This window comes from Onychostoma macrolepis, chromosome 13, assembly GCF_012432095.1.
Source record: "Onychostoma macrolepis isolate SWU-2019 chromosome 13, ASM1243209v1, whole genome shotgun sequence".
NCBI classification, from domain to species: Eukaryota; Metazoa; Chordata; class Actinopteri; order Cypriniformes; family Cyprinidae; genus Onychostoma; species Onychostoma macrolepis.
In genome coordinates, this window is record NC_081167.1 from 9705291 (window position 1) to 9720072 (window position 14782).

Sequence of the window (14782 nt, forward strand, 5' to 3'; positions counted from 1 at the left end):
TCCAAAACGAGGCTGTGTGAACATTACAGAGCGCTAAACACTCATGCTGTGTATGTTTCATTCATACTGGAAGCCGGAGGGCGCTCTCACACAGAAATCCAAAATGGACTCATAGAAGTAATAACTTATAAAGTACCAGGAAACGTCTAATATGAACAAAGGCATCCCACTATCTCTGCAGATTAAAATAATAATAATAATAATTTTCAGGTAATAAATAAAAGTACTAACTGACATAACATTTATTAAAGAATAGAAACTATTCTGCTTTATTATGTGTTTGTAGCATATAAACCAATCACAAAATTGTTATTAGGAAAATATAGGAAAAAAATATTGGTTATTATCCAGCAGTGTATTTGATTTCTTAGCCAATTAAAAGACATAAGAAAAAAATAAAGCCTGTCAATTAGACAAAAGTCAGGATTTTTTTTACATTTCTGTTCCCTTCATTTCTAAAATTAAGTTAAAATTAAATTAAATTAAGGAAATTGCCCCCCTTTCAAAAAATGACTATGATAACCACAGTTTCTGCTGAAATACTGTTTCTACACTTATCATTACAGTAAAGACATTAAGAATAAAGCTCCTTGAAACAAAATTGACACCATAGTACAATAACGTTATCAGATTGTGGATGCACCAATATTAAAATATATGCCAATAGCGATAACCAACAAATAGCCAATATTAATATTATATGTATACCGTTTTAAATAAATAAATACAAACATACATAAATCCCTTCATTCATTCAAATGCTACAAATGAAGGATAATCCACATTTAAGGGTGCAGTTCAATTTACATTGTTTGTCAAAATTACGCTTTTGAAATTCAGTGGTTCAATAGTTCTGCCAGTTCAATAGTAAACTGTGTCATCAGGAGTTTTGAGTAAGGGTGAAAAATTTCCCCATGTACAATTTGTATCAGGTTCAAGTTGGTCATGCAAATGTGCTGCACTGACTAACAGAACGCTGCTTGGTGTTTCATGCATCACTTAACTATTGACAAACTTCACACAAATTTAACTCATGTGACTGTACCGTAAGTGTGCATTAAACAATTTTAATGCACAAGTTGCTTCGTTTACGCACTAAAGAAAATAATGTTTGTTTACAAAGTTTAAAAACAGTATTTGGCGTGGACATTATTTTTTTGCTGCTGTTGCCATTTTATATAATTAGATACAATAAAGTAATAAAACCATATGTATGTACAGGTAGAGGCAATAAATAAATAAATTCAGACATGGTGATTTATTTTTAAAGGAAAGGAGGATGAATATCATTAAACTCTTCCAGTGCTCTGATGAATTTCAGGCAGATTTCAATGACCTCAGTACTGCACAACAGCTAAAGTCTGGTTTGAAACCAAAATTGAAAAATGAGTAATGAAGCCCATGAATGTAATGATAGGGATTGCGATGACTCTAATAGTATTAAACTGACAGCGGAGGCTAAATCCAAGGCAAGGCTTTGAGTCGCAATTACAAAAGCGCTCGTGCCTGACAGGGGCCTACAGACAGAGACCTTACACTTAAGAAGAAAGAGAAAATAATATCCTGGGGAATTATAATGGATGATCTCATGAGGTTTGGATATATGAAGGCAGGCCGGTGATGATGAGACACTATTGTCGAAGCCCTCTCGGCCCCCTCTTAATAGATGGCTTTACTGTAAGTCTCCTCTCCCTAATTAATAAGACACACACAGTTTGCAGATGCAGGAGGAACGGAGCGGAGAAGATGAGGGGTGATTAACGACACAACACTCAAGCCGAAGAGGACGTCTCCCCCCGTTTTCATTCTCCCTCTCCTGACATCCTCGGACCGTCGTCAGCGGCCTGCACATCCCCTGACAGGTGGAATAATAACGGTCATACATCACTGCTCCCGAAAAGTCCAATAACCTAAATCTTCACTTGCCACACAGCCCGAGACTCAATTACTTTATTGACATGTAATCTTCATAAGGGGAGAAATATTGAGCATGTAAGGTCAGTCGGTTATGAAGACGTATTATCATATTATCTGCATGGGGGTTGTAGGGGCGAGGACCTGACAAAGCTAATTATAATCGTACATGTTACCGGGCTCCAAGCGCATTATGTGCTTGGCTGCACGAGTGAGTCTGGGCAGAGGAAGGGAAGGACAGGGGGCGGCTGTCCAAATATAAGAAAGCCAGGATGTCCTTTTAAGGGTATCTCAACTAATGAAGTCAGATATCATCCAATATGCGTCCAGCGCGCTAATCTCTCTCATTCATTCATTTATCTATATTGTAAAGGCAGAAAAATCTGCTGGATGAAGAAGGGATTGCCCATTGCATGGGGTATTGGAGGATATTAGCTGTGCCTTGCAGATGTTGGACCAAATCCCCCCCCCCCCAAAAAAACCTCTACCTTGAATGGAGCTTAAAGTTCAGCAAATATCAGTTGTTATTTGCGCAGTGACTTGAACAGTTGCACTGCCCAAATGTCACTGTTAGTTAGTGATTCTGGAAGCCGAGCTCGTGGCTCTCCACCCCTCCTTTCTCATCCCCAAGGTTATCTTAATATCAGCAGAGCCTCGGCGCTGCTCATCATCACCATATATTACGCCGTATTTGGATAAACAGGCCTATATATGAAAACCGAGGTGATATTTGGGATTGTCCTCCAGCCGAAAGCATTCCTCAGACTGCTACTTTTTACAGGACTAGATTTAATATCCTGAGAGTAGCACTCCCCAGTTTTCTAGGGGAAAAGCTATGGCTACTCTAAGGCATAAACACAAAGTATCGCCCTGAGTCACAACATGAACGGGGCAGCCGGGTCACTGGATATGAACACGCCTTTGCTCGCTTCCTTGCTGAGGGAGAAATTGCACTTCAGGACATGTGTGTTCATTCCGATGTGTTTTATTTCATGCCATTTTTGTCTTTTATTTGCTTCTTGCTTCCTGAGAACAAACCGTGTTACGCTTGTATCTCAGGCGATGCTGAATGGTAAAATAGTTTGCTGGAGGTGGTACAATTTCAAGCTGCTCTCAGGGGAGGCTGGTTAACAGAGGCTTAATGGTGTCAAGTGCAGAGGCGTATTTTAAGAGTATTTGAGAAGATCTGAGCTCTCGGAGACACACATATACACTTCTGTTCAGAACTTTACACAGCCTTTGCACAATCTACAAGACGTTTATCACACACAACTATCGCATGGCTGCAAGCAGTCAGTGGAGATACCCGTGGAGTAAACGCACAATATAAGGAACCGATGGCATGTGAATTGCGCACTTGTGCAAATTAAGTTATTATTTGCTGTGGAATACTGTATAAATATTGTGCAGCTTCTTCAGGGCAGTTCTAAATAAAATAAAATAAAATAAAACAAATACATATACATATACAACACACATACAAATACCAACAACAACAATAAAAAGCAAAATCTTTCAATATATAAATATCTCTTTTACTTAAAATAACATACAGTATAGATTTCGCAAGGGTTATGAAAACGTATGAGAAAAGAAGGGCATAGCACAACTTTATAAATACATTTTGCACTACAAATAGTTTCAGTGGCCCATGTCGAGGCCAAACTCTAAATTAAAACCTTCTCTCTGCAGTTATTCTCTAAATTCACAAATGTGTACTGGTTAGGAACAAAATAACTATATTTGAAGCAGATATTATCTAATACAGCTCATTAGCAGAAACTACAGTGTGGTTTACAACAGAACATGAAGCTACCAATTCCTTTGTGCAAATCCATTTTGTTCACTAAATAACAGTCCAACAAATGACTTCTGGAGATCAGAGAATCCATCAAACCGAGCACGACAGCAGCAGAACTTGATCCTGACATCTTACATTGGCTAGGTGACCTGAAGTTGAGTGGTTAAACCAGCAGCGAGATTGAAGAGGCATGATTTCCTAGGGAAATGAGGAAAGTACTCATTCAAATGACAGCAATCTGGAATTCATTTCAGTGTCTGACCTCTATGACTCAGTCAACTCAACAGTCTTACAGCGACACAACATGTCAGAAATAATCACCCAATCAAATTATGACAGTAAAACAATGTGTCTGCTTACATTAATATGATGGGGAAACCTGCTCTCTTTCGTTCGACTTTATGGGCAAATCATTTTGACAGATTAAAAAGTTGCCTGAGATGCAAAGCCTTGTTTGACCTAGTTATCTGTTTATTTTCAGAACCATTTCGACCGACCCTTCAATTATTCGAGCTGAAATGTTAAATATGCTTAAGGAGTGAACGGCACAGCTCAAAGTACCTGACCTCAGCTGACTTTGATCAATTATGACATTAAGTTCAAGTGCCTGCTCAAATTTGGCCAAAAGTCCTGCTCCACTTTGGAGCGAGCCATCAACCACAGTAAATGTCAAATTCTCATCAGTTTGCACTCGGAGTCTCTGACAGAGATGATCCGCCCTCTCTGAGGCTGCTGCGTGGCAGTGAGCGCTAACTGTCCGTTTCCCAGCATTCACGTGGAATAAACGATGTGCTAGGTCATTAACTTGAGCTACACTGATCCTCTCGTAATAGGCCGTGTTCAGACATCAGAGTGGGCGGGGGTGTCTCGTGATGCGGTGCTGAGGTACAGTTGACAACAAATCAGTAAATTCACCGGAGAGCAAGAACACAGTTTTGACAACACTCCAATGGAGCTTGATGTAACTGACAGATGAGTTCAGTCCCTTCCACCACAATGATTTCATCCCAAGAAAATCTGTGGATCGAATGGGGGAACGGAGGTCACAGGTTACTGCGTGTCAGTCATTGTCTTGAATTGCTTATTAAATCATCACTGTGCTTTGTTCTCAATGCTAATGCGTCAATAACAATAAAACAACTTGTGTCATTTTCAAGAAAAGTTTAATGACACAACACACCCACAACCATGAAAAACATTTCTTATGTTCACCAAGCATTTTTTATTTGATCAAAAATACAGAAAAAAACATTAATTTTGTGAAATATTATTATAAATTAAAAAGCTGTTTTCTATTTGAATTAGGGTTGTGCCGATAGACGATTGTATCTTGTATCGACGATAGAGAGAGATATCAGAAATATCGCCTGTAGATGATGCCTTTGACGATAGCAAGACGATTATTATTATTATTATCATCAGGCTAGTAATACTATCTAATTAATATTAGCGCTTATTTGTTGCATTATATTTCTTTTTCCGTGTTTTTACAGTGTTGCGCATTATTATAATCAATCACACGATTATGCTGAGTTTATGAATGCAATGGCCAATGAGAGGCGTTCAGATGAGCCATCGCTGGAACAGCAGAGCTCCGTTGTTCAGCGCGCGCTGACTGAATTCTGACTCGCGAGTTCTCTCATCATAAACAACAAAGTGCAGATGTATGTGCGATGTACGTATAAGAGATTTATTCATCATAAAGTGTAGATTCACTGATTATAACGGGAGTGTTTTTAAAATGCATAAACTCGTGCTAGGCCAAGCTTCTGATAATGTTCTTTGGTAATGAAATGTTCTTTGCTTGTTTTCTGTAGCTGCTTTTTGAATAACTGAGGAAATGTAAGCATTATAATTAGTAACTTACGATGTTTCTATTAATTTGTTATCATGTTAAATACAAATTCAGTCATATTAAAAACATTGCTGCTTTAGCCTTACGCTGGAGTTGGTTCACTTTCCGGCAATTAAACTAAGTAAATAAATACTTTAATGAATTAGCACGATAATATCGTGTATCGGCGATCTCACAGGCTGACGACAGGACGATTTGAAAATTGAGCATATCGCCCAACACTAATTTGAATATTATTCATCTTCATTACTCCAGTCTTTAGCGTCACATGATCCTTCAGAAATCATTCTAATATGCTGATTTGCTCCTCAAAAAAACATTTCTTCTTATTATTAATGTTGAAAACAATTGTGCTGCTTAATATCTTTGTAAATATTTTAAATGGAAAGCTTTTGAATATGTATATCTCTCGTTTTTGGGGAGCTGCACAAACGTGACATTTTACAACCTGAATTAGCCTTGTCATATAAAATACAAATGATCTGATATTTTAAAAAACGCATTGATCTCAACACAGTCAAGAGAATATGCAAGAGTCCCTGCATATTGTAATTTGTTTTTAGTTATGATTATTACCACCACTACTATTACTAGAAATAAAAGTTTGCTTTTCAAAATAGTCATTTCAATTTCTTTATGACAGTTGCATCACCCTGACATGTTTGACTTTGTCACCCCAAAAATAGCAAATTTTGCCATGTTCTTGCTCGTCATAGAAGAAGTTTATCCAAAATGTTGTATAGATGAATTGCATTTTTGAAAGTGCATTTTTGCCATTTGTGTAGAGGATTGAACAGACATCTTTCATAACATGTTTTCATCTATCACCGATGATTAATAAGCCTGAAAAGCACATGATACATAATTAAAATAGAATAAATGGAAGCTGTCACCGAATTAATTGCTATCATTTGTAAATTGATTGTATATTGAATCACACTAACAAACGCAAATGCTGCCAAAAAAAGGCCTCGCTATGAATAATAATGAATAATAAATAGTTCCAGCATGTATCTTCCACGGTTCTGAATTATAACTCTTCGGTGTGTTTTTCTCTTCCTGCAAGCAGCATTTGTCTTCATAAAGTTTTCCATTGGCCTGTCACATGATCATTATAATGCAATCAGGGCTCATTGTGCACAGATCAGTTTTGCCATCAAAAAGACAAGTTGCTCAACATCTGCCAGGACTCGGTGTCTCAGCATCTGAGAGGGTTGAGGAACCCCCTGACATGAACACAGCCATCCATATCAACCTAAGCAAGAGAAAGGAAATTCGAGGACCCCGCATCGATCCCACCGTAAAAATATCCAAACCATATGGCTTGCCTCTTCCCTCATAAATTACAATGATAAAGTCCTCGGGTTCGAGACTGTGAAAGCCACGCTAACCTGCTCTAAACTCTTGGCAGGACTAAAAGCACACAGGAAATACTATCCTGCATCTCAGATGTCCCAAACTCAAGTCACAAATCACGCACAAATATGAATAATGCTTAGACTGCATTAGCAATCACTTTTAAAGCTGATTAGAACGCAGGCATGGGGTATCCATTTGTATGATATATTTGCTGTCAGTCTCCTGAGATGGTCCAGCACGACCGGGAAGCAGACCAAAGCCCCAAGTACCGCAAGTATGTTATTGCGAATGGGCTGGGAAGGCTGGCTTGAATTCGTGTCCTTGTCCATCACGCTGACACATTCTCCGTCCTGAGGTATCGCTTAACGCTCGCCGGTGTTTCTTTTGTGCCTGTATTAATAGATCATCCAGGAGGGACTGCTTCATCACAGGTGCTGTAATTTTATGAGGCGAAGCCGTACTGATTAAAGACTCTAAAGAAATGACATAGCGGCTTTAGCGGTGAATTAACTGCTGCTGGTGGGCTAATGCTAAAGGATTTGGGTTGCAAAGACCACTTGTAGACAGAAATCAAAGAGTTACAGAGACTGTGCTGTATCGCACCTTTACATAATGTTATGGTTAATGTAATGGATAACGAATGCAGTGCAATTAGTGCATTGTATTTTTGAAGGGGGAAAAAAAATACTGCGGTGATACTATAGTAAGCTAATGTGATTCTGTGGTTACATATGGTACTTGGATGTATTCCATAAGAATAACATGGAATTGTGACCAAAAAAATGCTTTGTTTTGATTATATTAAAATATATATAAAGAAGTTTTATTTATTTATTTTTTATTGCAATTTAAAAGAACTGTTTTCTACATTAATGGATTTCAAAAAGTAATTTATTGCTGTGATGGAAAAGCTGAATTTTCAGCAGCCATTACTCCAGTCTTACATACTCCAATGTCACATAATCCTTCAGAAATCACTGTAATATGACAATTTGGTGCTCAAGAAACATATTATTATCAATGTTGAAAACAGTTGTGCTGCTGAGAATAGCATTTATTTGGAATGGAAAAATATTCTAATATTTGATCAATTCAATACATCTCTGCTGAATAAAATAACACAAAAAACTCTGAATGATAGTGTAAATAAACAAATAAATAAATAAAGTCCACTTATTGCAAGAACCTCACACATATACAAAAACAGACCATCTGACTGGCATGTACAGTATAGAGCAGCCTATCAGATTTAAGAACATATGTAATATTTAATTAACAGTTCCACTCATGGATATATAGTGAAGTGCCTTATACACACACAATCTGGTGACTAGTTCTTCCAAGCTTTTGCAACATCAATCTTGTTTCCAGATGGACTGATAAAAGAATCGGCTCACAAAAGTTGACCAGCCAGTCAGATTAGAGATGAGACTATGTTTGGAGGGACTTCTTAAGAGGCCATTTTAATTCATAAACAATACAGCAGGCTTTTGAGAGCATTTTTCTTTGAGCATCCCAAGGAGCACAGCTACCATTAGATATTAACATGCCTTATTAACTTGAATCATTAAAAAGAAATGATTTCTCGCTTTTATATTCCAGTGACTGCACCAAAGTACAAACAAATATGCTAAATGATATTAAAATAAACAACGCCATCTCGACAGCGTCATGTTGAAACCCTTCTCCACATTTCAGCTGCGCCTTCAGAGACTCATTCCACTACATCAAACAGCAAAGTATAAGAGGAAAAAAGAAAGAAAGACAAAGAAAAAAAACAATGGTGTTGATGACACATTCTCAAATCCAACACAAACAGAATTATTCAACGAATGCAGTGCCATCTCATATGGAGATAATGACACTGAAGACAGAGAAGCCATCTCAGAACAGTTCGGGATGCCAAGCCTGAGTTCAGCAGTTGAAACTGTCAGGGAAGTTAAGTCTGTCCTGGTGTTTTAATCTACCCTGTTCCGAAGAAAAAAAAAAAAGAGAGAGTGAGAGAGAGAGAGAGAGAGAGGGGTGCGTTCCAGGCTCGGTGATAAACAGGACTCTGACTGCCTCATGGAAGAATCCGATCCCATCTCTGTGTTCTTTTCTCTCTCGCTCTGATAGACGGTGAAGAATGGCTGGAACGGCCTGGCTCTTCCTCTGTCTTCCTCCATTAATCTCCATCTCCAGACTAATGGATATTCATGCTCCTGTGCCAAAGCAGTCCTGGGAGGCCCACCGCAACCTCTTGAGAGAAATCATATCATATCATCTCTCTCCGACAAAGGAAACAAAAGCAGTCCTCACAAAGAGAGGCCCAAAAAACAGCCCCTGGCAGCTCCTTTACAAACCTACAGGCCTGTAGGAGTCAACTTAAGGCAGCGGTCTCCCGCAGATGGATTGAAAGCCATTACAAGCAATTAATCAGGGCTGTAGAAGACCAAGGATATCCAAAGCAGATGTATGGGAGTTACATCAAATGACTAATACGAATCAATATCATACTGACCTTTTTTTCCATCCATTATGTTTTGGCACCTGATCTGAGGAGAGCAGAGGTGTAAATCTGAAAGTCAATATAAACTTGCGTGATGGCCATTCATGTTTTATAGGAGCTCATTACTTAGCTGTAGCTGGAATTATAGGTGCATTTTATAAAGGGGCTTTAAATGGCCGCAAAACACCCCAAACCCATTATACAGAGATCCTAAACACCTCATCAGTGCTGGAAAAGCCTTTGGATCATAACACTGTCACGCAGCAAAAATATCCGTAAGACAGTTCTCCCTCATCCAGATCAATTGAAAACACGTGTCAGCCATTTGGCCAAGAACTATGTAAGGGAATAAACACACGGCATTCTCTTCAGGAATGAAGCAATGGATTCCATATTCCATTCTTTCTTATTAAGGCACACATATAACCCTGTGGTTAACAAATTTATGATTTGTAGAAAATAAAATAGCTACTCTCAGATTTACTATTGGTTCTGTTCCAAAATGTATTGAGCTTTCTACAGTACATAGACAACACATTTCAGCATCATAGGCATCCACCTAATGTGAAACCTGTTTCAAAAGGTAGGACTCATATTTATGCTGCCAAAAATATCAATTACACTGTATAATTAATAGGAATGTGCAAACATTAAAATTCTAACTGAAACTGATGAATTGTTAATTATTTGCATGTTATGGTACAAATTCACAGTGATCTTACAAATTAACAAATTTAAGCATATGTTAGATGACGGCAAAGGTAATCTAATATGGGAAATGAGCATGTACAGATAAAAATCCAATATCAGCCAGCCAATAACCAATATGGTATTGATATATCATGCATCCCTAATAATTATTTCAATACTGAAAGTACAGTGCAACCACATTCCTGCATTTTTTTAGGATATGCAGTAGACCCTTTCTGTGCAAACATACGCAGTGCTTACTAAAAGAAGAACAAACAACACCCCCCCCCCTAAAAAATACCAATAAGACAGCCAATAAATCAGGATTCCAAAATCCCCATCACAATGTCAGCATAATGCCTGACAGGGCCAAAGTTTGGAGCTGGTTTGAGTATAACACACGTCAAGGGAAAAACATTACTGTTACAACCATCACGAGAGATCCTTTAGAATCTCATTGAGCACGTACAAGCACTTTTCCAATATCAAATGCAAAAGTTGCATTTAACGATTGACACACACTGTCTGGGAGAGAGAATGGTGGCTCAACAAGCTTACCATGAAGTTTGGCCTGCAGGATTCAGTTATATGCAGTTTGCACACATGCAAACTCATGCTCAGAAAACGGCCGAGGAACAGGCCATAATTAAGAGGCAACTCTGCCAAAGGCAAAGCTTGGGGCTATTGCATATCCATTGGGCTGTAAAACGAGACACGCAATAGCACATCACCAACACCAATCAAATTTATCTCAATTACACAGGATTGCTGGCATAAATATCTCTGTCTAGGGCTGTATGTTAAACATGGCATTTTAGCTAAACAATGCGGGTGCGGATCCAGACTTTGGTAATTGAGTGATGCACGCTATCCAGATGTAAGTTAATGGAGGGTAGGCAGACAAACAGCAGGTGTAATTCTCTCTCAGTCCTGCTGAGCTCTAAAAGTCAGTGCTTAGCACCCACTGCTCCATCATCTGGCCTCTCCCAGCCTCTGTGACAGCACATTTGTCATCATTTTCACATTTTGGGCAAGAAATGTACTGTTTTAATGGCGCCCTCTGAACGGTTCCAGATGTTTGTTTATTTGTTGTGCCACGACTGTAAAGTCGTTTATTCTTCATATGCAGTCCCGTTTCGAGGCTACAAATCAGCGGCGACGTAATGACGGCAAACTGTAGGTGGGAAAAAAAAAAGTGCATGATCCCTGGGGGGTCTTCAGTTAAGATTTTCTCTTTGAAGGCTGCCTGCCTCGAGGGTTCAGTTGTGTGCCATTTAAAATACAGTCAACTCAGCTGGAGCAGGGCCCAGAATAGGAGCGTTTAAAGGCGGCGCGCACACGGCTGATGGAGGAGTACGGTTTCGCCCTCGATGGCCTCTGCCTCGCTCGCCACGGTGAAGATGAATGATGGGAATTCAAAAGTGGTGGTTGCTGCTTTAAAATGTCCAGAGACGTATATGAGGATTTGTATATTTTCCATTTCAATTATGTATGAATTTCCAGGGCAGTTGTGTGACCTGTTGTGATGATTGTTATTAATATGGCTATCTAGAATGTGACAGCGGTGAGTGCGGTGGCTCCACTTTATTTTTGTATGTATTTGCGCCTGTGGAAAGACAAACATTGTCTCATGTAGTTTGGTTTAGAGGTGGAGCTTTATATTTATAGCAACAGTTCACCCCCAAAAAACAAAACAAAACAAAAAGTAGCATATATTAGGCTTTCACAATTAGGGTTAAAAAGTGTTTTTTTTTTTTTCTCTGATAAAAAAAAAAAAATCATAAATTAAAAATTATTTAATGGAAAAATAATTGCATTCATGGCATTCTTAATGAAGCCCTTAAATGCACATATTTAATCATATGTTCATATTCCCTGAAAGTATTTTATCTTCCAAATTTGACTCTTTTGGAATTTGACAGAAACATCGTCTGTAAATACAATTGTTGCGGGACAATTTTTTCAAAAACAAACAGTATAGAGGTTTAAAAGGGCAAGAGGATGAGTATATCATTTTTGGATGAACTGTTCCTTTAAGACGACGTTTGTCTCTTGAAAGAAACTTTGGGCTAGGTTCAGGCGACAGGCCGGTTTAAAACTGGTGGGAGCTGACAGCAGCGCTACTTCCTGCGGCCACGCTCTCCACCCCCCCTCCGTCTCCAGACTCATGGTTCTCCGTGTCACGCCAGGCCTGCCACATAGCCTCCTTTCTTAGCTTCTGCTATTCTCTCTTCCATTTCTCTCCTCTGAGCCTCTCCTGTCTGCTCGCTGTTTGTCCACTTCCCAATTTTCCCCCAAAACAGCAGACAAGGGTCTTATAACCCAAAGCCAAGACCTCCCATGCAATGCATATAGCTGGTGCTCCCTCTTCCCTCCTCAGACCTTCTGTCTGCTGTAATTACCCATGGCACCTTGGCTCTGGGGGCCTGGCGCAGGTGACATCAATTGTAAAAATATTGAGAAAAGGTAGAGTGGGTCCCTGTTTGAGACAGCCTGCTGTCATAGACGCCGCTAATCCTGCCGGCCACTGCAAGGCAGCAAGTAACATATAGCAAACATGACGGGACTAGGCTTTTACCTATGGAAGCATGCCCTAATTTCAGCCATTCTACTGCATACAACTATAATACGGTATATATATTGCATATCTCTATACACCAAAGGAGACAGAAGAGTTATTTCAGATCTCCCAGACATCTGCCTATACTGAATATACACTTTCCTAAATCTCTGATTGATATATTCGTCTTTTATAGCAGCTAAGATGCCATTATCCAAACTGCACCTGGTTAATATTGATTATATATGTTAATGCATACACTTTTACCTGCACATCGTTTTGACATTCTCAATTCATGTGTTGGATGCATCATGTTTTGGTGTTTTTCATAAAGGGATAGTTCACCCAAAATTGAAAATTCCTCATTTACTCATCCTCATGTCATTCTAAACCAGTAGATGTTTTTATTTTTGTACAATGAAAGTCAGTGTCGATTTGGACCCCACTGACTTTCATTCATGAGGGTGAGTAAATGATGACAGAACTGTAATTTACAGGTAAACTATCCTTTTAAGAGCAAAATACTACAATATATAAGCAGGCAATAATTGCACTGCATTGCGATTACACAGACGCCCCATGAATTATCAGCAATCCAAACACAATGCTCGACTTCCCCTGACAGTGTCTTGGAGGTGAACTGCATCTTTTAGTGTCATGGCTATTCTATTAAAGCATTTTCATGGCACAGCCAAAGGTGAGTTTTAGTAAAGAGTTACAGTGTCAGAGCCGATGCATTAAGCAAATAGAATAGGCAATAAGTCAAGATAAATAAAAATGGCACGATAAAGGCAGAGGAATAAAACGAGGCGAAGGACAAAGATGAGGGCTTGTGTTATCTAACGCTGCAGTACAGTATCGTAAAAATAACAAATGGAGAGTGTCAGCTCGCCCAAATCTAAAAGGGAGAAAAAATATTTCATATGTCAGCTCTGTTCACCTTTTAATGGACTATTCTCAAGCAGCATGATTTTGACAAAGCACTGGGCTTTCCTCTACATCACTTGAGAGGTGCAGGTCAGCCTTTGTGAAATAGATCTGTCCTTGGTGGGGGGCTGAGAAGCACACAGCTGACCTCGCATGAAAGCACCAACGCCGTGGTCGTGACATAAAAACAGCGCTTTGCATTGCACAGACAAAAGAGCATGATAAATGTGGCCTGCGTGAAAGAGTCCAGCACATCAGAATCATCTCAAGCAATGGAGTGTGCGTTTGTTTAGATACCCGTCATTCAATTGTCTTTTTTTTTTTTTGTCTAAATAACACTACCTTTGTGGTTCCGGGAGTCTTTGGATCCTCGTGGCAGCGGGGTGTATGGCGTAGTGGTGGATTCAGATCTCACAACACTGGCTGTGTCCTGAAAGAACAAGAGTTTGAACAAACATAAATTCAGTGTGCTCAGTTTACACACCTGCGAACACTTATAACGTCTCCAACAATTCATCATCCAGCACAGACAGGAGAAATGTTGGTTATTGATTTCTGTATGCAATGATCCTAATTGAGTTAAATGAAAAGAACTCATTTGTCACGAGCAATCTAGAATATTTTCCCAGATTAATGACACAAAAGGGAGAGAGAATGGAAAGGCACGGTGGGGTGAGAGACAACCGAAGAATGCGGGTGAGATCTCACTGCCACGACTGATTGTCTAAATGCCATAAATTTTATCAGCGCTGAGGAGAGGAAATGTTAGGAGCGACGTTCTTATTTTATCAGGGGTGCAGGACGAGGGCAACTTTCATTATTTTGCAGGGAGAGGAGTGAAAGGTGAGGACGGGCCCTGGCTTTGATTACCTGTCCCCTGCCTGTTTAAGAGAGGGGGCCACCAGGGGAAGGGCCCCAGTCACCATTCAGCCATGAAGAGCCCCGCGGGTCAGGCCCGGGTCAGCCTGCCACTCACTAACACACGCTGTTGTGTGTTGACAATCTAACAGGTGGCATGAAATTACTGCTCTCCAAAGGCCAGACCTGAGTTTAAGTAAACTCATCTCTCACTGGCCGACCTTAAAAATAAAAATATATTCACATAAAGGCCACCGCATACACAGACAGAACAGGGGAAGAGCTGGAGAGAATACAGATGGCCTGTGTGCTTCTGGTAGGTCATAAGTG

At 39.5% G+C, this 14782-nt stretch overlaps 1 protein-coding gene across 3 annotated transcripts in view; it reads right to left on the reverse strand.

Moving 5' to 3' along the window:
• The window catches only part of lrmda (leucine rich melanocyte differentiation associated), a 286940-nt gene that overhangs the window by 16667 nt on the left and 255491 nt on the right, over positions 1 to 14782 (reverse strand). For 2 of the 3 annotated variants that reach the window (XM_058795123.1, XM_058795126.1), the window contains one exon: positions 13937 to 14024. In XM_058795123.1, coding sequence (XP_058651106.1) covers positions 13937 to 14024 — 88 coding nt within the window. Of the gene's footprint in view, positions 1 to 3459; positions 3914 to 13936; positions 14025 to 14782 lie in introns of those variants that run through there. The other variant, XM_058795125.1, reaches the window with a different exon arrangement.